Consider the following 23,373-nt stretch of genomic DNA (forward strand, 5'->3'; position numbering starts at 1 on the left):
TGACGCCGGGATACGTCACATCTACCGTAGCCCGCCAAAATGCGTTGTTGCTCGCCAAAATGTGCTCACTGTTGATGTGAATCTCTGTTTTTTTGTGTGTGTCAGGCTTTATGTAGACAGACAAATGCATTTAAGACAACTGCAGCATCAAAGTTGCACATGTAGATGAAAAAAATACCACTCTGAAACATAAGAGCCTAATTACTAGGTTTATTAAAATAAAAGTTGAGGAAAGGGAGTAGATTATGTGGAGGAGAAAGGGGGAAAGAACCATGTCAAGGCTACCTTTTTTCACCAATTTTGCTCATAATTTTAGAATTTCTGCCGAGGTGTAACGGGTTTCCAGTTCTGTCGGCTTAGGGTTACATCCTGTGTTTTTGCAGATGATGTGGTCCCATAGACTGGAGGTGTAAAACAGATGTGGTCAAAATTATAACCTAGTTCATAATGATTCCCATTAGGAGAAGTGTGACTACCCACTCTGAGTTGGGAGTGAGTTGCTGCCTTCATTGAGTAGTTTGGTTTCTTGGGGTCTTGGGATAAAACGTGGCAGGATGACATCATATTGGTTTGTTGTGGTAAGCAACAAGCGAAAGCAGAGCTGATTGTTGAAGCTTTTAGTTAACAGTTGATTTACATTTCAGTGGTTAGAAGCTATGCTGACTAAAACAATAAGATCACAAAAACAAGTGGCTATAGTTACCTTCATCTAACTAACATTAGAGATAGGTTGAGATCCTCTGTCATTCAAAAGAGACTTAGAATCATGTTAAATCCTGTCCACCACTTCAAAATGAAGCAGTTCAGATGATATCAGGTATCTGATTAGTATGCCGTCCAGGTGTCTCCCAGGAGAGGCGTTTATCTCATCAAGAGAAGGCCTCGGGACAGAACGGGCACGTCTCTCAATTTCCTGGGGAACGCTTCGGCCGATCAGTTCTGTTGGACCGGTCCAGTTAATACGTATGATAAGCTATGAAATAAACTAAGCCAAAAAATCACAGGAGATTGTTAAATTTTGAGGCTTAATACAGAAGAAAAACATCTATTTACAATGTGCAGTCACTACTGTCTGTGTTGTTAACCTATGCTTCGATTAATCTGGCTTTATATTAGTCTCTTAAAATCTCAATTTTATCTGGAACAGAATGAAAATAGTTTATATTCTATAATGTCAGAATTTTTTGCCAAAATGTAAATAACATTATTATCACATAGTCCTTTCACTAACCTCTTCTTTTTTTTTTTTTTTTTTTTTTCTTTTTTTTTTTTTTTTTTTTTTTTTTTTTTTTTTTTTTTTTTTTTTTTTTTTCCCCCTTGTCCTGTTCAGCATTATGGCAGCAGAATTGTAGTCTGAATACCTTTGATGCCAAACAGATTTGCTTTGCCAAGGGAAGTTTTATAAATGTAAAGCTCCCCTTGATGCCCATTTATTTATTTCTGTTTACAATATATGACATGTAATAGAACTGAACCGGACCGGGGGACAAGGAAAGAAGAAGAGGAAAGAAGAGGAAACAGAACAAAAATAGAAACAAAAACCAGACAACCAGCTGCTACACCTGTAAAAAACAAAACAGACAACAATCCATGGCCTCTGAGGGGAATCCAGCCTTAGCGCCACCAGGAGCACCTGAAAGCAGACAAGCAGAGAAAAAACAAACACCCAAACAAACAAAAACAAGCACAAGAAGCGGTAATCGCATACAACACAGCTGTGGAGAGATGACCTGAAACCACAGGATAACACATAAACTGCTTAGCGAGCATGCTACTGGGCTAATAAATGTGTGTGTGAGAACATGCAACACCCATGGCACAGGACCTACATGGTAACCGTGCTTAGTTATGAGTGTATAAGTGTACAGGGCCACAATCCACAGCCCCCCCCCAGCAATCAGAAGCAGGCAGAGAGGGCCACAAGACCCAGGCCACCAGCAGCCCCCACGGAGCACAGAACCCACGAAGCCCACCGCAGGGACAACCACGCATCCACCCAGAAGACTGCAGAGGAAGCCCCCGGATAGAGCCCCCATAAGCATAGGGCAGAGGCCCTCAGAGAGCCAGGGGCAACAGCCCACCGACCCCGCCAGGTCCCAGCCGCCCAGACATGGGCCGTGCACTGGACCCGGGCCCCGGGAGCCCGAGCGCCCCCAAACCCCCCGGCAGAGGCCCCACCCAATACCCAGGAGGGCCAAGTGCCCCAGACAGCCACGCAGTGGGTCAGCGCCTGCCCAAGCGCCCCTGGCCAAGTGCCCTGGGAGTCAAGACGTGCCCACAGGTGGGTGAAGTCGCGAGCAGCGGGGAGAGGCAACGCCGCCCCCCCATCGGGAGAAGCACAGGCAGGCCAGGCGACAGCAAGTCCCAGATCCAGGCCCAATCATTACCACACACACTTTCACGTCCCATACATCCACACGTCCTCCCTCCCTCGACTCCACTGGGGTGTAGTGCAGCGGGCACACCAGGGGGCCAGCAGCCCCCCAGCCACCACAGACCCCGAACCAGCAGAACAATTAATTAATCCTCTTGGCCCCTCCCGCCCCGAGCAGCAACCAGGAAGCAGGGGTGTGGGAAGAAGACCCCTCCCCTCACCCTTCTGGCTCTTCAATATTTTCTAATAGTGAGCGATTAAAATTGAGGGGCAGCCAACCTTGTAGGACTGGGAGCGCGGCCCTCTGGGCAGCCTACATACCCAAAGAGCCCCGCCCACCAGATGCCACTCAGTGTAACCACCCCCCAAGACCTAATGTGTGTGTGTGAGTGTGTGTTTGATAAGTAGTAATGTCTAAGGTGTAATTAAAACAGGGGCGGGGAACTGCAGAGTGCAACCAAAGGGGACCACCTACGTGGCCCCATCCACTACACCCCACCGAACACACACGCCCCCAAAACCCTTCATGTGTGAGTGTGTGCTGTGTACAGGAGCCAAAAGGGAGAGGGCTATGGGGATATACACCGGGGCAGCTACTCTCCCCCGGAGAAGGCAGCCAGGGACTGGCTGCAATAGGCATCCCCGCTACCTGGGAGCCAACCCAGGGCAGGAGGGGCTGATGTCCACCAGGCTCGGGGCCTGCAGCGACCATATTGCGGGAGCTACTGTACCCCCAGAAGGTACCCATCCCGCCCCACCCCACCCCGGAGGACCTCTACAAACAACAAACAAACAACAACAAAAAACAAACAAACAAACCTCCCGGTCACACCAGTCGCAGCAGCCCGGGCCTGAGACCCACCATCACACAGGCCACCCCTCCCCCCCCAACAGGGGAAAAGCACCGCCCCCCCCCACCGCACGCCCCAACACCCTGAAAAAAAAACAACCATCTGCGGACACCTTGGAGGTCCCAGAGCAACAAGCCCGGCACCAGGACCTGCACCAACCTCACTAACCTCTTCAAGATCTTTCAAGGCATTGAGGCTAAGTACGAACAGAAATACATGTACTTCTAAAAGCAGTTTTTATTGTTTGTATTGCATTTGTATTGTTGTCCAAATCACCTTTATTGACAGTCCAAAGGCATTCTCTGTGAAACATCAACGTCTCTCACTTGCCAAATAGCTCAGTCTGCAACTGTTCTATAACTTCAATTACTTTTCCCTTGATATAGAAATGCAAAAATGCTCACTGCAACCACCATACTTAAGTTATACAACCAAGTGAAGGTCTGATCAATCTTCTAAGGTAAAAAAAAAAAAAAGCAGGGGAGTGGGGGTGTTGGTGGCTGGTTCTGTGTTTTAACGTGTAGCAATGACCTCTGTAGTTCAGTCTGATGTCTCTGTTTTTCAAAAGAACCCGACATTAACTGTACATTTATTTTAAAAAATGTTTTAAAAAAATGCTGGATACAAGGTTGGCACCTGCCTTATTGTCCCTGTCATGTCAACAAAGGGGAATTCTGTGCACAGTCTGAGGTCGCAAGCCAAAATTCACAGTTTTCCAGTCAACATATACAAGCTGTTGTGGGAGTAAATGAAAATCTTCATCCTGGAGGGTGTTATCCACGCTAAAGACTGCACTTGTCAAAATATCTATATGTGTATGTACAGAGCCTGAGTGCTGAGCAAACATTCAGATGAATGAACATACCCCATCGACCTACAACATGTGACATGTGCCTGAAAACTCCAGACAAACGAAAGACATCGATTCTTTAATAAATTCACCACAACAAATCAGCAATTCACCTGTTGCTCCAGTTGCAGAGTTCTGAAAATGACTGTAAGTTAACTTGTTGGAGAGATTTTATGATTAATTAATTTATAAATAGTGTTAACAGTAAAAACATTGCCTTTAGTTCATGAGTTACCCGCATAACCTGCCAGTAAACTGAAATAAAGATATCACACAGATATTCAAAATATTTTTATTGAGTAGAAAATATGTTTCTTATTATTTGAAAAGGTCTTGAAACATAGTCATAAATCCCAAAAGATTAATTTGTTCTCAAAAATATTTAATCCATTCAAAATGTAAACAGAAGAAATATAGCTTGTAATCTGTTTTTTTATTTTTCTGTTAGTGTTTTCAACACTCAGTGCAATTCATTCCTGAAATGCCCCAAATCATATGCCCAAATTCAAGGCTTCATGTCAACCTCTACATATGTGTGGAAGCCCATTTCTACCAATGTAATATGAGAAACTGACCCAGGAGGTTACTGTAATGACAAACTTTCTCGGAATGATTAGCTGCTCCAGTTTTATAAAAAAAAGTTTTTTCCACATACTGACTTGGGTGCCCAACTAAATTGTGCACACTATTCATCTCTTTGTGCTTGGTGCTCTACAGAGAAAGGCAAGTGAGAAGTGGTAAAACATATGTGAGCTTCATGAAGGTATCGTACATCGACTTTTACACATGACAAAGATAGGGACAAACACAAAACCAACTCTTCCAGCATCAATGATAGAAAGTAGTACCAAAGGCATTATTCTGAGAATGTTTCTCATTATTTTGAGGTCTATTATCATAAGCACTTCGATGATTTTTTTTTCTCATCAAATTGTAAGGGATGGGCTTCATTTTTAAACAACAAAGGTACAGTTACAGTCAATTTATTTATTTTTTTATTTGTGTCATTGGCTACATCATGTGGCTCTCGATTCTGTTTCCTATTTCAAGTCCTTCATGACTGTGTCCCTGAGATGAGATTTTAAATGTTCTTCATGTGGGCACTGGACTGGATTTCAGGAACATCCTGCTGTGCCAGTAGCCTGGATTGTCAAAAGATCTGTCCGCAGCAGCAGGTTCCCCCACCCCAACTCCAGCTCGAACTTTTACTTGGGAGCTGAACCCAGATGGGTGCGCCGCTGTGCCACCCACTGCTCCGTCCCCCTCTCTCTGCATGTTTTGGTACACCACCACATCTACAGGTGGTGGGGCATCAAAGCAGTCCATGTCCTCGTATTCATATGCCTCACCATCATCTCTCCCTTGGATCTTCTTGTCCTTCTTGTCTTGAAGCGCTTGCCGCAGCTTCGGCTGACTGTTTGTGTAATGATAGTTACCATCCTCCACATAATCGTCCTCCCCTTCCTCCACCTTTCCTCTCATTCCTCCTGATATTGGAGGTGGAGGATGGTCATGCGCTGGAGGATTTACTTCGTTTCCGCTGCATCTGATGTCCATGTATTCATATTTAACTTCACTGGATCCCTGCTGCTCTGAGTCAGTCCTGTTTTGCCCTCTGACTTCTACAGACAATGAGGAGCATGCTGTCGCTTGTGATGACACAGAGGAGGTTCGTTTTTTGTTCGACTTTGGCCAGTGGCCGTTGTGCCTCAGTGAAACAGGTGTTACACACATCTGCTTGTTCATGTACTCATATTCTTCATCGTCTGGATCATCCAAGAGACCTGATGGATGAGACTTTCCCACCCTGGCTCGAGATGAGGACAGCAGATGATCTGAAACAAAAAATGAATGCATAAAGTTAGGTAGGACAAAGTTAAAAAAAAATGCATTCCCATTTAAAGGATAACCAATTGGTTAAGGGATAGATATATCTGTTCATCAAAATATGATAACTGTTAATCAGCTTTGAGGAGGATCTTTCATCTCATATGACTGATTTTTGACTAGGTCTCTCCCTTTTTGTTCTTATATCATTATTAACTGAATCCCCTTTTGCTATAACTTCAGACAGTGCCTTAATCTGGGATTTCTTTTGGAGATGCACGTCTTGTTTGTCTGAAAATGACTAATGTAGAACTTTTTTTTATTTCCTTTTAATTTAGGTGCCTTAATGTGTAAGACTTAACCCTCAAAATGTGGCTGTGCAATAGTTGTAAATCTATGTATCTATCAATGTATCACCTCTTTCTGGGCTACCTCCTGGAAGCACATATCCATTCTGATCCTCTTCCTCGATCTCTGGGGAGGGAGTCTCTGGAGGTCCCCCAGACATGCTGTCCCTCTGCGACACATAAGCACTGTCCTCTCTGTGACGTCTTCTTTTCAGGCTTCCAGCCAGAGAGAAGTGTTCGCTCATCTCCAACTCCACTGCTGGGCCGCAGCCCTCTGAACTCTCAGACACAGTGCGCGCAGAGTTTAGCCGAGAACGTGACTGCCAGAAGGTCTACACAAGGCAAGGCAAACATTGATAGTTTAGTGATCTGCTGACTGTTTATGTACAAAGTGGTCTAAGAACACAAAAGCTTGTTTTAGCTACCTGTCCAACATTGTCAACGCCAGGGGTCATAGGCAGGTATCCGGCTCCGCTTGATGGATTAACCTTTATCGCAAAAAACAGAAAATTCAGCGTAAATACAGAGGAAAATCATCTTCCCAGACACAGACTCACTACTATATGGACAGAAACCTGTGTCCCTTACTCTGTGAGTCTCCATCCTGGAGAGGCGACTGAGACTCTTGGACGAATAGATGGGTGCTGGAGGTATGCCCTCCACCACCTCCTCTGCTCCCAGGTCCTCATCGATATCTAGATCATCCAGGTCTGTACTCCGCTGGGCAACTTCATCTGGGGCTGACTCCTGTTGGCTGCAGTCCTCCTGACAGACCGAGGCAAATAAAGATGAGCACATTGCACAAGCAGAACATTTCCACCCTCTGATGACCCACAGTGGGAACAATCTAAAATACAGTATGATACTGATAGGGCAGGGAGCGTCTTACTTTGATCACTAGGTAACGAGGTGGGTCTCTGGCCATTCTGGTAAATTCACTGGCCAGCTCCTTAAATGTTGGACGGACATTCTCATCAATCATCCAGCCTGGATAATCAAGAAGAAGAGACATAGTTTGAAACTGTTTTTTGAAGAGTTGAAACTCATACAGAACTAAGGACCTGCAACACCAGATAAAAAATGTAGTTACTCACACTTAACCATGACCATGTAGACGTCAATAGTGCAAATATGAGGCTGGGAGAGACGCTCGCCCTTTTCCAGCAGATCGGGAACTTCCTGTGGTCGCATTGTTGCATATGGCTCTGCCCCGTAAGACATCATCTCCCATATTGTCACACCTAAAATGAAGGAAAGGAAGTTAGAGTGCAGTGAAAGCATAAATGTACACACCATCATTTCACTTTTCAAACACCATCAGTAGTAATCAATCAGGCACTTATACTTGGTGCTTTAAAGCTCACCATAACTCCAGACATCGCTCTGATGTGTGTATTGTCGAAACAAGATGCTCTCCAAGGCCATCCATTTGATTGGTGTCTAACAATGTAATCAGAAAAAAAGCCTATTGGTTAGCTGAGAGAAAGCAGCAGGAGAAGTGGTGCAACAGTGTACAAAAATAATATTGAAGTCGAGGAGATAACAATTTCACTGAAAGTCTGTCTTTAATATATTTTCTTAAAAAAAACTAACCTTGACTTCATTGTAAAAGTACTTCTTGTCATCAGGATAAAGTAGGTCTGCAATGCCGTAGTCCGATATCTGGGCTGTGTAGTTGTTGTTCAGGAGCACATTTCTGGCAGCCAGGTTTCTGTGAACTATCTTGTTGTCTTCCAGATAATTCATACCCTGATGGAAGAGGATAACAATGTGCTCAGTAGAATAGACCTAACATGTATATGTGTGTATATAAAAAAAAAGAATGTCCATGCATGCAAAAGACAAGCTTAATTTATCAGTTCTTTACCTTTGCGATTTGAACACACCAGTTGAGTAGCCTCTGTGGGCTGAGCTTGTTCTTGTTGTTCTTGACATGCTCCAGCAGGGAGCCCTGAATGCTGAGCTGGGTGACAAGCTGCAGGCTGTCACCAGGGCAGATACCCAGGGTCCTGACAACGTTAATGTGGTTCAGGCTTCCTATTGCTGACATGTGCTGCGGTGACAGTTTAGATTAAATCATTAGATCCCATTCAGTGCCAGCCTTCAAGGAGAATTCTTCATTGAAAGGAGTATTCCACAAAAACAGGCGCACCTACTAGCAAAAACATTAAAACCACTGACAGGAGAATAACCTTAGTACAATGCAATGCTGGCATTCGTGTGAATGCTATGTTGACATGTATCACTGGTTGGTGCAAATATATTTTCACATCAATCACACACCCCAAGAGCAGCAGCCAACCGTCTCTGGACAGCATGTCCAGCGGACAAACTCTCCATATGCCAAAAACTGCTAAGGAATTTTCTTGAACAAACTCAATCCCTGTAGGCTCCATAGCTCAATTTACAGGACCCACAGTTTTGGCTGCCAATGTCCTGGTGCCAGATAAGACAGGGCCCCCCACCCCCCAGAGATTCTTATCCTATTGAGTCAAAGTTGTGTTGGGAGCACAATACTCAGCAGGTGGTTTTAATGTTGTGGCTGATAGGTATATACTTTTTTTTACATTTTCTTACATCAGTCAGCTGACAAAAGGTCTGTCGACCAGTGCGATCATGAATCGTCTTTATAGCAACAGGCAGCTTTACTGTGTCACCCTCAGGAATCCAAATACCCTGTAAAGTACATAGAGCAGAGACAGTTCCAGTATTAGCTAAATGAAGATTAAATGTGCAAGATGAACATTTTACAGGAAAATGTCACAATAACAAGTACCTTGTGGACAGATCCAAAGACTCCATTACCCAACAGCTTGATCTTACGGAGATCTGTGGGCTTCAACATCCGAGCGCTGACTTTCTCTTTCTCTTCCAAAGCCTCAAAAGTCTGCAAGCACAAATAGTATAGCCTATTAAATACCTAAATTCAATATAACAGTACAACAAAACACAAAGTAGATGGATGACTTACTTCTCCACTCTCTATGTATCTCCTCATAGCTCGCTTACGCCGTATGGCGAGACCACGGCGGTACAGGATAGTCAGAACGAAAATAGAAAATGAAGCAAAGAGGAAGGCAATCACTCCCAATACGATGGCTGTGGTCGCTTGTCTTGTAACAGAAATGAAAAGCAAAGTCACACTTTCAGCACTTGATAGAAAATCAAAATCTATATAATATCAAATGTGCCTGAATGAGAGGAGAGTTTACCCAGAAATGTATCGAGAAGACATTCCCACACAGTCCCCAATTTTACTGCCAGTGCACCTTAACACAGAAAACACAGGGGGTCATTTTTAAAGAAAACAATATGTCTACATTCACTCAGATTTCTGTTCATGCCTTACCCTTGGGTGCAGTTGATGTGGCATGGTTCACAACGACCTTGCTTGTTGGGGTATTTAAAGATGACTCCTTCTCCGCCCATCACACCCTCTGGACATGAGGAGACACAGTGTGGACCATCCTGCAGGCTGTCACATGCTACACACTGATCTGCTCCCTAGAAGGGGAAAAAAAAGGAGTTTTGTTTGACAGATAAAAGAAAAGCATGTTTTTCCAAAACACCAAAATATGGCACATAGTCATGTCTATTAAGATGCCACTAGAGGGCAGTGGTTGGCCTATGTCCAAAGCTGCCAAAGGCTTGACCTTTAACCCATTATGACATTTGAGTGCCTCTAAGAACGTCATAGGTCATAATGGTTTAAACTTGATTGTGAACTAATTAGTCAACAGGGAATATCTTACCGGGCCTCTGCAGGTCTCCTTCCCCTCCTGGACCTTGCACTCAGGGTGACAGGGCATACACTCCCCTGATTGAGTAGCAAACTCCCTCCTCTTCCTGCATTCAAGGGAAAAAGTCACTTTCTTTCAGCCAAATCATGATAACACCAAAACTCTTGGTATAGCTAAACCACATAGCTTCTTCTTCTTATAGTTGTTGGTAATGGGAGTTATTTTGCCAAGACTGACCCAGTTAAGAACATGCAGTCCGGCACACACGTCCCTCCCCGGCTGTACTTCTTACAGGAAACACACTGGTCTGGTCCGGGACCCCAGCAGCCATCAGATGAGCACAAGGAGTCGCACACATGGCCGTCCTTAGCTGGACGCACAGCAAAAGGAAGAGAAAATAATGTGACGATGTATTATGATCGACGATCAGGTTAAATATGGCCAAATGGGACTCACCACACTCATCTGATAGCCGGTTGTTCCTGATGTCAATGTTCACGCGTTTCTGTAGACGGAAGTTCAAGATACGTGTCCAGTTCACTGTCTCATAGTAGCAGAGGTTCGTGTTTCCTGTGATGTAGACGCGACCGTCATTGATTCTCCGAAGTGAGCGTAAGCCGAGGGAGGTGAGAGATTTGATTCTCATCACCAGGAGAGAGTAGCCCCTGAAATCACAGACGAGCAAGTGCATAGAAAGTCAAGGGAGTTGTCATTTTGTTTGGAAGACTCTAAACAAATGATATTGAATATTCTACATTGAAAATATTTTTTTCCATGTACAAATTTGAGATTTGGAGTCCTTTGATTTTTTTACACATTCTTATTTCAGGTTTTGCAATTTCAAGTATTTATAAGGTCTGCAAATTAATTAGAAAATAAGCATTTCAAGTCCCATTAATAAAAAAAGACCAAAGTGAAGCTAGCTGTTACAAACATTTCTATTGTCTGAGTTTGAAGTCTGAATTTAGTTTTCTGTTTCATCAGTAAAATCTTAGAAACTGTTTTTTTAATAGCAAAGTTTGCCTCTCAAGAAATACAGACCAAATAAATTCAAATTACTCTAAGTGTAAAATATTTCAGTACAACTGTATGAATTTAATAGTATTCAGATGTCAACACAAAATAAACAATAATGAAGAATCAAACTTCAAGATTAAGGCAAATTTCTGCATCCACATAACACAGGCAGACTTTGAGATTCCTCAATATACCCAAAATACCCCCAAAAAGAGAAAAGAAAAACAATACAAGAGCATACAAGAATATATTATCTTAACTTGTGATAGAGACACGCCCACCACTGACTTAATCACATAATCCCAGAACTGAAGCCCTTAGAGGATAAACCAAAACTGACAAAAAAAATAAATAAATGAACGAGACATAAAGAAATAAGCATGTAAATTTCTGACTGTACCTTTTAGTGCTCAGTCCCCTAAACAGGGTAAAAATGCCACATAGAAGGAAATTAAAAAAGATATAAAATAACGCCTGGGAAGATTTAGTGCGTACTGCAGTTTAGGTTAAAACATAACATCTCCATGGTTGACTTGTGAAATAGAAACAATTCAAGTGCAAAGAGTGGAAAAAAACAACTACTCACTTGAAAAGTGTTCTGCCTTGAATTGTTTGGAGGTTGGAGAAGACTGACAGGTTGGACATGCTGTCAGGCCACGACTGTATACTGAGGATGTCTAGAAATAGAAACAATGTGTTTCAGAGGCTTTAATCAGATTGCAAATACCACGATGCAACATTAACAACAAACACAATCTGCAACAGACACTCACCTGTTATCTCTCGCACAGTGTTGAAGATCTTGAGTTTGTCTGGATCGAGGGCTGGTATGCCGTTGTACTCATCACTTTGAGCAGACAAATAACATCCATGAAGCACAGACACAAATACTTAATGACCTACTGAATGTACCAAAACCTGAGATGTTCCTTATGAAAAGTAATACCAACTAGGACACGGATGAGTTGTATTTACCCTTTTATTCCCGTTACCAGGAAATGCAGACTGCCCTGGATCTTAGTGCAGTTTATGAAACTGTCTATGTTACTGGCATCAACGGTTTGCCTGTTCTGACTTCCTGTGCCAAGACATGCTATGAGGAAGATGAGGAGGAGGAAAAAGGAAACGTTAAATGAATAAGTAAAACTATAAAAAAAAAAATTGGGGTAAAAAAGTACAGTTACAGACTCTCTACCTTTGTATAACTAACTATCAATGGTGTATAATACAGTTCTTGTATAACTAACTCCATCGCAACATGCTACATATTAAAAAAGATAATGCTTTTACATAGATACTTAAACTGTTGACCAGAGTGGGATAAAGTCAGCTTAGTTTGTTCAAACTGCCGTGACTAATCTGTGGAGCTACTGTTTAGTTGTTGGGGATACCTTTCGGGCAGAGGCCTCCACAGGGCTCACAGCTTTTTATCCCCCCTCTGTCCACCTCCATTTTATGCGGCGGACAGTTGCTCACACATGAGCTGTCATCCACCACAAAGTTTGCTGTTCAAAAACAGAAAATTATGTAAATGACCACAATGTGGTATGCCAGAGAACACATGTAACATCCAGCAAACATTCCCAGCTTCATGAAGAGCAAACATAAAAGCTGCATTCATATAGGAAGAACAGTGAGTGCATGTAAACTGAGTGTGTGGGAACTCACTGGGGCACTGGGCCACACAAATAGAGCCATACTGGTACTTGGCGTTGGGATTGGGCTCCATTTTGAATGCATTCTTGTTATAGATCAGAGTCTGGGGACACTGAGGCACACACGAGCCCGAGTTGTTGAAGTTCTTGCAAGCCTGTAAAACATCACACTGATTACCACAACAAAATGATCTTTTCCTTTTCTTCTTTTTCTTTAAAAGTTATATTAGATCATTTGTTTTTTTCCTGAGAAGTACAGGTCCAGGTTTACATGGAGTCTAATTAAGTATGTAAACACCTCTATGGCTGTATATCAATTAGCCATGATATTAAAACTTCTTTATGTCAAGCAGTAGAAGCACCACTGGTTTGAAGTCAGCTATTACAAGCCAGTCAGTGAAAAGCAGAGAGGGACATATTGATTTTTTTTTAGCCTTCCTGAGAAAATACAACTGACAAGCAGCATATTACTAACGCTTCATAGAGGATTAAAAAGTGGATAAACTAGGTGGGTATATTCTGTATGCTGTCATACTCCTGCTGTTGCTCCTGTAGTGTATTCATACAATTTGAAAATTGTGCATGTATATTGCTGTGTAAATTATGCATGTACTGTTTTGTGATATGTGCTGATCAATTTGGCCAGGACACTCTCATAAAAGAGATTTTAAAACTCTAAAGATGAATTTTTCCTGCTAAAATAAAGATGAAATTAACAAAAAAATAATGTGTCACTTTATTTGGGCAATAACACATTTAGGTGGAAGCTGCAATCAGAATATATTACAAAGTTATCAAGTGGTAAGAAATTGACTTTATCTCATGTTGTTAAGCTTGTAAAAAGTAAATCTTTTTTTTTTTTGCCACCTGGACACTAAGGATAGGGTCATTTTAGATAAATTCATGAAATCAGCTTTTTTTATTTCAAGGTCTGTAACTGATTCTAATGGCAAAAGCTGCAGTTTGGCATGAGACCTGAGAACGGCCAGCAGGAATGAATCCTGTGAGCACAGACCGTAACTTATTGTACCTTTTGAGAGATGCATATCAGTATTATTGTTATTGTTTGTATTGTTAGAGGCGTACGGTGGGTATACTCACAAAGCAGTCAGTGTCAAGGGGTCCCGTACAGCCTCCAGCACACTCACTATGACAACACTCGCTCGGGTTTCTACCAAAGCATCGGCCGTTACACTGAGGAGCGCACACAGTCTTTGTCACTGAAAGAGATATGTATGTTAATCTACCACACCGGAGGCAGCAGCTTCAGACTGATGTAAAGATGTCCTGCAGTAATACCTTAAATGTTTATTAGAGCTCTACATATATACTGAAGTTTAAATGAGTCTTTGGTGAAAGATCTTGGATCACTCATGACTTCAGACACCCCAGGGCAACCACTGCATTACAGAACTGTGTGACTGCCTGAAATGTGAAGTGATTAAAGATAAAACTTTTGATGTCACTCACAGATCTGGCATGTATCATTTCCCGGTCCCCAACAAGACACGTCTCCACATGCTTCGTTACAAGGCTCTGGAATGTAGAGTCATCATGAACAAATGCAGTTTTTCTTTTCGAAGTAGACAAAAGCCAGAGTGTGAAAGCTACGCTCACTTTTTCGAAGACACTAGCATCAGCTCATACTCTGAATAGTTATTAGCCACTGTAATTATCCCAGATGTTCATAAACAGTTTAAATAAACTGTCTCTCTAAGAGGAAAAGGATATCCATTACAAAGATCAGCTGCAACTAACATGAGCCATTAGATTTAGACTAATCAAACTGGGGATGTTACTTGCTTTTTTTTCCCCCATCTGTTTATTTAATCAGTGTCTCTTCCTCCTAATGAGCTTCAGGAGAAACGGTAGCATGAAGAGGGAAGTTTGTGCTAAAAGATACTTTTTCTATGGAAAACACCCAACTCATGCTGCTCAAGTCTTGTGTTTACACTTGCTGAGATATGATTACATGTAACCATTGGTCAAATGTGCAGTTATCCCACTTTTCACTCACTCTCAGGGCCGTTGCCTTCGATCATTATTTCAGCTGTTCCATCCTTCACTATATCCAACCAATTCACCTGCGGCGCATAGCTAAGGTACTTGTTCTGGATGATCTTGACGCCTCCCTCCAGTATCTCTGTGGGCAAGACACATGCAAATGGGTAAGAACAATTAGCGAAGCGAGCCTAGACAGGCCCGTGAGTCATCTCATCAAACGCTGAAACTCACTATTTACTACACCTCATACAAACACACGTAATGTGCCACAGCTCATGTTACACTGGCAGTTTGGCGGTTGAGCACATGAAACATTCCAGGGACTTCTTTGAGAGTTCACACATCACTGTGCTGTGACGACCAGTATTCTGAGGGTGTGGTGCGCTGTGTGGGTGTGGGAGCTCCAACATTAACAGAGTGCCACTTCGACCTCTTATCGGCTCTACTGCAACCTCCCACACTTTAAACACACAGCATGTATCATTTGTATACCTGTAAGGTGTGTCAGGCCCAGCTCTTGGAGGCCATGCTGCCCGTCTTTCTGGTAGTTGACCATAACAGCCAAGGCGTAGCGGTTCTCATAAAGAGTGGTGCCTCTGATGACACGCAGGTTGTCTAGAGGGAGGCGGGTGAACTCGTTCACGGCAAAAAGAATGTAACCCGTCACCTCCTTAATGGACTGTATGGTTAAAAAATGAAGAAGAAGAGAAAATGCAGGTTTTTAAAACAACCTTGTTCCGCTGTTTCTGTGTAACAGATTGCTTTCAGAGTCATATCCTGACAGCAAAGGCGTGTTTTGTTCATGAAGTTTGTTACCATCAGTGTAGTGCTGTGAATAAAAGAGCGGGAGGGCAACATAATGAACTCATAGAGACACAACCCTCTGTAAACAGTAGGCTTTCCCTCTCTTTGGCCTCTGAATCAACCTTATATGTGTGAAGCTTTCTAGCATTGGTTGATTCACATCCTTGTCTAGCTTGGTGAGAAATTCTTTTTAGTAACACATCCTGTGAAAAGACAGCTTACAATCAACCCTCTACAGACTGTGGTGCTGACAGTCTCACCTGCAGAAAGCTGAAGTCTCTGGTGTGCTCCATCATGGTAATCTCAAGGTTCCCCATCACGATATCACAACTATTGTACATCTTCCTCATCAGGTTGTATTGGATCTCTGAATTTCCCGTTGTGCTCAAAACATTCTTGGTGCCGGAGCAAACCACCACTGGAAAAGTAAAGAATGAGCAGGGTCTTGTTGATCTTTTTTTTATTACATACAGTGTCAGATTAAAGCAAAAACTGAAATATCAGGAAGGTGAGATATGTTAAATTAAGACAACAATTATTAACAAGTTATTTCACATTTTACTTGCATTAAGTAAATATATATGTATATATTTTCTTCTTCTTCTTTTTTAAAAAGATTTGTGTTTGCAGTGTAAAACCTTTTTTATCATGAACAAGGGTAGTGTAGTCTCTATTGAATCAATTCTTCATTCACTATCATGTGGCTATAGATTAATCCTCAGATGAATTAAGTGTCCAACGAATACACCATTTTGTCCTGTCTGTGAAATGTTTGTTTAAAACTACAACTCCCTAAAGCTTTTGGAAAGCAGTTAGACAATCCCTATCTCATGCTTACAGCTATCTATGTTCAGTTGGATAAAGTGATGTTACAGAGTGCTGAAGAAAAAATGGGAGTAGAAAATACTGAGACACACTTGTTTTGTTCTTGTAGAAGAACAGATATTCTTTCATTTTCATTTTTGCTTATCATGTATAAATCAGTTCTGCCCAGCACCACAAAGCACAAGAAAGAAAAGCACTAACTGATGATCATGCTAGGATATAAAAACACAAATAGTCCCATACAAGTTCTAATAGATAGCGTGAGTTTTTACAAAGACTGTTTTATGTCATTTACTACAAGCCGCTGTGTTCAGCTCCCTCGATATGAATCAGTGTACTGTAACAGTGTCACACAAGCTTAGGATTGTGTGCAGGCCATGTCCTTTTCTCCAACAAACACACAGGGCTTGTTTATGGTCTGTGGGAGTTCAGCCAGTCAGCATCACTAGTAGGCTGCTTTGCTATTCAAATGCCGTCAGGAGACCAAAGACAAAATGGAATAACACATAAAAAAACAAAGACCTGAGCTTGACTGTTCTTCGAAATCAATAATTTGCACAAAAATATAATCATGTACAGTTTGTTGGGACTGTCAAGTTACTTTTTGTGATAGATCTTTATGGTTTTGACTTGTGCATCCAAGCCACAGTTTCCCCTGTCATCAACATTATTAAGATGAGTTGAAAACCAAACCAAAAGGTCAGCATCATTAACCAACAGTCCCTGACGTCACTGACACTTTTGCATCTGAAAGTGAGAAGAGGAGCTATGTACACTTCAAAATCTCATTTCCATAGTAGGAAAGTGGAGGATATTGATTTTGGAAATAAAGCTATCCCATCATGCACTGGTTGAATATCAGTATACATATGCCATGATGTGCTTGTAAAAGATCAAGTTTACCTCTAAAAAAACAAGATATTCCTCTGAGTCTCCATATGTAGAGATAGCAAACAAATGCAAATGGAATGGACATGTTTCCTTGAAGTCATGTAATTAAAACAAAAAATTTTTTATATTTATTTTATTTTATTTTTTAGTGTACAGTTCATAAATAAATATTAACTGTACACTCCAACTCTTGCGACTTGAGGTCCCCCTCTGGGCTGCATTAGTAATCTATTAGGAGTTCCTATTTTCTTCTTGTCCTGTCCTATTACGTGTCCTGCTATGTTAACTTTTATTTAATGTTCTTTGGCGCTGTTACACCAGGTCAGATTCCTGTGTACGTTGTACATTTGGCGAATAAAGAGATTCTGATTCTTTATTAGCGTTCATGTGGATATAGACACAACTATGTCTGATACTGAAGGAAAATTACAAAGATGATAATTCTCAGACAAGTTGGAGCTATGAGAAGCATATTTTCAGCCAAAGTTTCCTATCTGTTTCATAAAATATGGGCTTCAAAGATAAATCTTGAAATATATATCGTGTCCAACGTGGCAGAAAACGCACAGAACCTGAGAGCATGTAACAGCAACTGACTGGATAGAAACCCTGAGATCATTTTTCAAATCTTTTTTGTTATTTGATGCACTGATCCTTTAACCTCAGTACAAGCATAATAATGAATCATTTGCCATCACTATTAATTTTATGAAAAATGTCTTTGTGTACCTTTTATGATTTCTATGTTGGTTTGAACGTGTGTTAAACTGCGCACATAATTAGGTCACAGGAAAGAAATATGCTCACAACACACTCACAAACACATTCCATCAACTGTTGTTTGAGGCTAGTCGAACAACAGGATCAACAAGGGCATAAAAGACTAACGATTATTAACCTCATAGCAGAGTCAAAGCATGGTGTGTGTGTGTGAGTGCGTGAACTTCTTTTGCGCATGTTGTTAGGGTCATTGTGGACACACGCACGGACACACACACTTTGTTTAAGTTTTAAGCCTTGATTTATGGTCACATTTAGGTTATAAGTGGTGACAATTTGTTGTTTTTGGATATATATATATATGTTTTTGGATTGTTTTTGGTTTCTCTGAGATGACGTGACTATGAGTGTGTGCGTGTGTGTATGCGTGTGTGTATGCGTGTGTGTGCGTGTGTGTGCGTGTGTGTGCGTGTGTGTGCGTGTGTGTGCGTGCGTGTGTGTGGCAACAAGCATGTCCTTTGATCAGAAAGTCCTGATAAGGGTAACTTTATTGTGTTTCTGAGAACATTGACTTTACTGGAAGTGATTCTGAAGTAGTTAGCCAACTCACAGATTGAAAACATTAATCTCTCTATTGCGTGGTGTTTAGTCATACAGATGTGTTTTAGTTTTTTAGATATTCTTAGACACATCTTGCTCTAAAAGCCCTGTCTCCTCCATGATACACCAGAGGTGAACGGAATTTGTTTATCCTACTGAAAGCTTGCTTTCCAGAAATAATGTGCTACTCATAATAGCAACAAGTGTCATAGATATCCAGGACGTCTCTCCTGGAAACAGCAGTGTTGTTGGCTTCTTTGCATGTAACTTTTCTTGGTAACTCACTTTCATGTTATTGGAGTGATGGAAAACCTGATCATATTCCCAAGTTTTAAACTTTGGGTATATGTCTTGCTTGGAAACGCATTAGTAACCCTCTGGAAGAGGTTCAGGAGGTAGCTTGAAGGCAGATGCTTAGATCATTGCCTACCAGCAGTAGAAAATATATGGATGGATTCTAATTTGGGAGTGTTCAAGCACTGTTCTAAGATTATAGCGTTGAAAACACAATTATGTCTGTTTTTGTATTAATTTTTTGACTGCAAAGTTTTTTTTAGCCATCAACTGTTAATACCTGTGCAGTTTTTACAGTTTATGTATTACTTGAAAACTTGTGATCACAAGAAAAGACTGGATATTTTTTTAATTTAACCTACAAATTAAGATTTTTCAGAATCTGTCCGATTCAGATTAAGTTACCTTCCGTTACAGTTGGATTCTCACAGGATTCGTGAGAAAATTCCTCCTGCTTGCCTCTCTCAAACACAGGATAACAAAATGTAAAAAAATAGAAATCTTAATCTGGATTTGAACTAGATCTAGTACTGTGGGCATATTGTCCTGTCCTTCCCTGGGGTTCCCAAAATGACAACAAAGTCTTGTTAATTGAGTTTTTTGATCTGACACCAAACATTTGGCCAAATGATCTCACACAATCTCATATGCACTTTCTTGCAACCTTAATTGTGCTGAACTGAATTAACTGAAAATGTCAACTTAGGCTCTCACAAGTATCAGTATCACGTATTCAGTTGTGCTCAAACATGGACTGCTTAGATTCCCTATTCTATTTAGCTTTATGACTTAAAATTTAAATTGAGTTCACAATCAGCTCTTTATCTTTATCTTTACCTTGCCCTGTTTAAGCCCTGAGAGCAGCTCAGTGCTATCAGTGAATGCTTCCAGTTGTTGACTCTATGCTGTTTGAACTGCTTGTTGGGAAATGCCTGTGAGCAACTGAACATGTATGCTTGAGAACCTTCCACAATGTGCAGTATGAAGAGCATGCATGTGGAACAGGTACCACCCACTACCGAGGGGGACAGACCAGTATGTACACATGCAGGACAGAATGTGACAAAACAGTTTCTTTGCCACTTTGACAGGACACAAGCTGCAGCTTTGGAGGCTGAAAATCTCAACTGGCTGAGTGGGTTTTCTCTGTCAAAGGAGGACTTTCAATGTTGGCAGATGGATGATGGAGAAAAAAGGAATGGGGTGGAGGGTTTAGAATCAATACACACACATTGACAGACAGATGAACACAATGGCCCCATTTAGAGAGATTGCAAAGCAAGTGTTGTAGCTGTGTTTCTAAACCTCCCGCTGTCTGCAGACACTTTACTTCCAGTGTGCTTCCTCACTCTTTAAAGACACTGAAGTAAGTCAGACTTCCACCTGCCTACCATAAACTGTCACACACACGCTGCATGAACACCCGACTGTATAGCTTCATTGTTCTCAGAGCTAATGTGTAACCTAACACATGTTGAAAACATGGCATGGATCAGGTTTAGCTGTTATTTTCATTTATCTGTTACCAAGGTTTCAATACAGGAAAAAAGTGAGGGAGGGGGTAAAAAGAATAGAGGGAGGAGGAGATAAATAAGCTCAATAAAGCAGCTGAGACGATGACTGATGTAAACAGAAACTTGGCAAAGGATGGACAAAGATTACTGCATACCTCACAGGTAAGCGTGCTCAAACGTGCACGCGTAAACACAAAGACAGACACCTGAGCGCATGAACTACTTTGTTTCATGGTGAACACACTGGTGCACGGCAAAGGTTGTGTACAAATGAAGTGGAAGATTATCTTACTATGTCACTGTGTGAAAGACTTTACTGAACGCATTAAATTGCTTAACATCATCCTTTGGCATCATGTGCGAGAGCATATTTGCTTTTTGACACATCAGCTATTTGGTCAGGTCTCACCTGTTAGTGTTGAGATTCTTAAAAATTAAGAAATTAGATTTTACTCTGAGGTGCTTAACACTCCAATGCTAGATCTGACACATTAAACTCAGCTGCATCTGAGCCATTTAATCCAGTTGCAAAATTTGTCACAACAAAAAAACACTTGTTCTTCCTGTTGGCACCGGAGCAGCATTCAGACTGGAAGGACTACAAGTTGGCAATACATGTGTTGTTTACTTACAGTGTGATTGTGTAAGATGTTTTTCTAACTTCATTCCAAAATCAGAAGGTGAAGAGCAGTTTGATTAAAAGAACAGCTTCATTACAGAAAGGTACAATGAGAATATAAAAGCACACTAGCATTAAAGTTTTGCATAAAACCCCCATAGATCCACAGAAATGAATAGTTAATTTAACTTGAATAATAAAGCTGATGTGCTCTTTTAAAATTGATGGTCCGAGCAAAAGAAATCCTTTGATGTTACACATGTTTGAACGAGTATGAATATTTTTACACTGCAAAACTCAGCAAATACAAGGGATGCGTTCCAGTGCTCTCCTCCTGTAGAGTGTTGTAGTGTCAACAGCATCTGCATCTTCAAAGAAACGGTAAGTTTGCATCAAGTTTAATTTCCTTTAGTAGCGTGTTGCATCTACTGTACAAGTTGATTTTTCAAATAAGAGATTTAAATATAATGCCTTTTTGAGTGCATTAACACTTTCTTAACACGATCTTTCATATAATTCTTCTTCACGCTTTAGTGTTCATCAGATGCTCTGTTGCCTGAGTGTCACATTCAAGATCTCACGTTCATATTGTTTTTCCCAGAATCAGTCACTGGAATTACCTGCAGCCAGGTGTCAGCAGGAACAACAAGAACACAAAGGCCAACGTTCACAACAGGATTCAAATCCCAGAAGCTCTCTTCTTCAAACGCATCGCAACTTTCAGCAGAAAATTCAATAAATTTACTCAAGTACTGTACTGGAGTAAAATGTACTTGAGTAGTTTTGGTCTTTTCTACAACAGCTCAGCCATATAACAGCCACACAGGGGTTGGAACAATCCCTTCACTTATATAAAAGTATTAAAAGCACTTTGCAAAATCAGGCTTCTGAAATGGTACTAAATCAAAATTATTGTGAAGTTTATGTGTAAAAGATTGTACCCTTTGACTGATATACGATATCTTCCCATGATCATATTCAAATGAAAAAGCAGGATTTTAGAGTAGTTTCTTGTTAAGGTAAAGCTCAGAACTATTTAGTATCCTAATGGATCCAATGATTATGTCCATTACTATTTTCTTCATTAATGAGTTGATTCATTCATTTGGAAACCACATTAAAATGGTGAAGAATAGCCTTCCACCACAAATGCTTTGAATGAATATATGAAGAGTTTACAGTTTACACTGTGAACTGTAATCATTCAAACAGTTTTGTTGTATAGACCAATACTTTGTAATAATACTTATAGGGTCTGTCTGTTTCCCAGTGATAGCTTCATGTTAAGGTCAACATATGGGCTTTATAAGAAGTAACCACAAGCCTACTTTTACTTAACCAGCAAGTCTGACTACTTGTTCCACAATTGATTAAAGTTTCACAAAGGAGAAATTTCAGAGATAAGATTTTCCCACTGAAATCCATATAGCCCAATTCGGCCTCTCTGACTTGGACTCGGGTAGTGAGAGGCTGGGCTCTGTCGCAAAAACCTTGAAACAATTGAGACAAACATGATAAAGAGCACCGAGTCGTGGGAGAGGTCGGTGAGTCACAGCAAACAAGTTTTACGTGTGCAGAACAGGTTCTGTGGTCTGTGGAGACAGGTGTTCTCCCACAGATCCGTGGTGCTCAGAGGGGCTGGTCCGTATAGTAGTACAGCGTAAATATTCCATGTTGAATAAAATAAATACGAGGGTGCCTGTGTGAATATGTGTGAGCGTGTGCTTGCGTGCGCGCACCCACCTCCTTGTGTCTCTGCGCTGCAGAGTTGGAGAACACACAGCAGCAGGACGCAGAGCACCTGCTGCACCTTCCACAGGTGAGCGGTCATCCTCGTTCAATTCTCAACGCTGGTGACGCTTGAAACAAACACTGAAATCATGTTAAGAAGAAAAACTTCGTCCGTTTATCATCTAATCCCGTCCCCGGTCATTTCAATCCAAGACTGTCCATGTAGACCAGTGAACTGCACTTCGATTAATCCTGATTGAATAGTTTTTCCTATTCCTTAACGTCGCTTTCCGGTCTGAGGAAGGTATAATCCCTGAGGAGAAAAGCCGTTTATATTTTTTCTATTTGACATTAAGACGAGCCACAACTTTACTTTGCGCCCGCTCGAATCTGTGTGAGAGAAATCACTACAGCACAGTGATTGGAGCGCAGCTTGGAGCCAATCAGCGAAGGGAGCGACTTTTTCTCCAACACTGATTCAAATGGGAGGGCTCTGTATGAGCGTTACAACGCCCAGCCAATTAGACTACGAACCTCTGACAGCTTTTGAAATTCTAAACAGTCTGGACATTTCAAAAGCGAAGATTTAAACATGTTTTTTTTCTTCTTTAAACAATATTCCCCGACATTTTCAATACGTACGTACATACGCACATTCATACATACATACATACATTCATACATACATACATACATACATACATACATAC

At 41.3% G+C, this 23,373-nt stretch overlaps 1 protein-coding gene across 1 annotated transcript; it reads right to left on the reverse strand.

Annotated features, from left to right (window-relative positions):
- Window positions 1-5,057: 5,057 nt before the first annotated feature.
- Window positions 5,058-23,089, reverse strand: erbb3a (erb-b2 receptor tyrosine kinase 3a). The gene is made up of 29 exons (XM_072382268.1): window positions 22,676-23,089; window positions 15,730-15,887; window positions 15,158-15,344; window positions 14,679-14,804; window positions 14,132-14,197; window positions 13,763-13,881; window positions 12,675-12,816; window positions 12,398-12,511; window positions 11,982-12,099; window positions 11,780-11,853; window positions 11,593-11,683; window positions 11,407-11,424; window positions 10,446-10,654; window positions 10,227-10,359; window positions 10,002-10,095; window positions 9,599-9,753; window positions 9,462-9,518; window positions 9,221-9,362; window positions 9,026-9,136; window positions 8,827-8,925; window positions 8,117-8,302; window positions 7,843-7,998; window positions 7,614-7,689; window positions 7,344-7,490; window positions 7,139-7,236; window positions 6,838-7,014; window positions 6,675-6,737; window positions 6,320-6,581; window positions 5,058-5,910 (listed from the first exon to the last, which is right to left on the reverse strand). Exons 1-29 carry the CDS (start codon window positions 22,761-22,763, stop codon window positions 5,168-5,170), a joined length of 4,209 nt encoding a protein of 1,402 aa, XP_072238369.1. The 5' UTR covers window positions 22,764-23,089; the 3' UTR covers window positions 5,058-5,167.
- Window positions 23,090-23,373: the final 284 nt, after the last annotated feature.

Source organism: Leuresthes tenuis, unplaced genomic scaffold, assembly GCF_036924035.1.
Source record: "Leuresthes tenuis unplaced genomic scaffold, fLeuTen1.0.hap1 SCAF_3, whole genome shotgun sequence".
Classification (NCBI taxonomy): domain Eukaryota; kingdom Metazoa; phylum Chordata; class Actinopteri; order Atheriniformes; family Atherinopsidae; genus Leuresthes; species Leuresthes tenuis.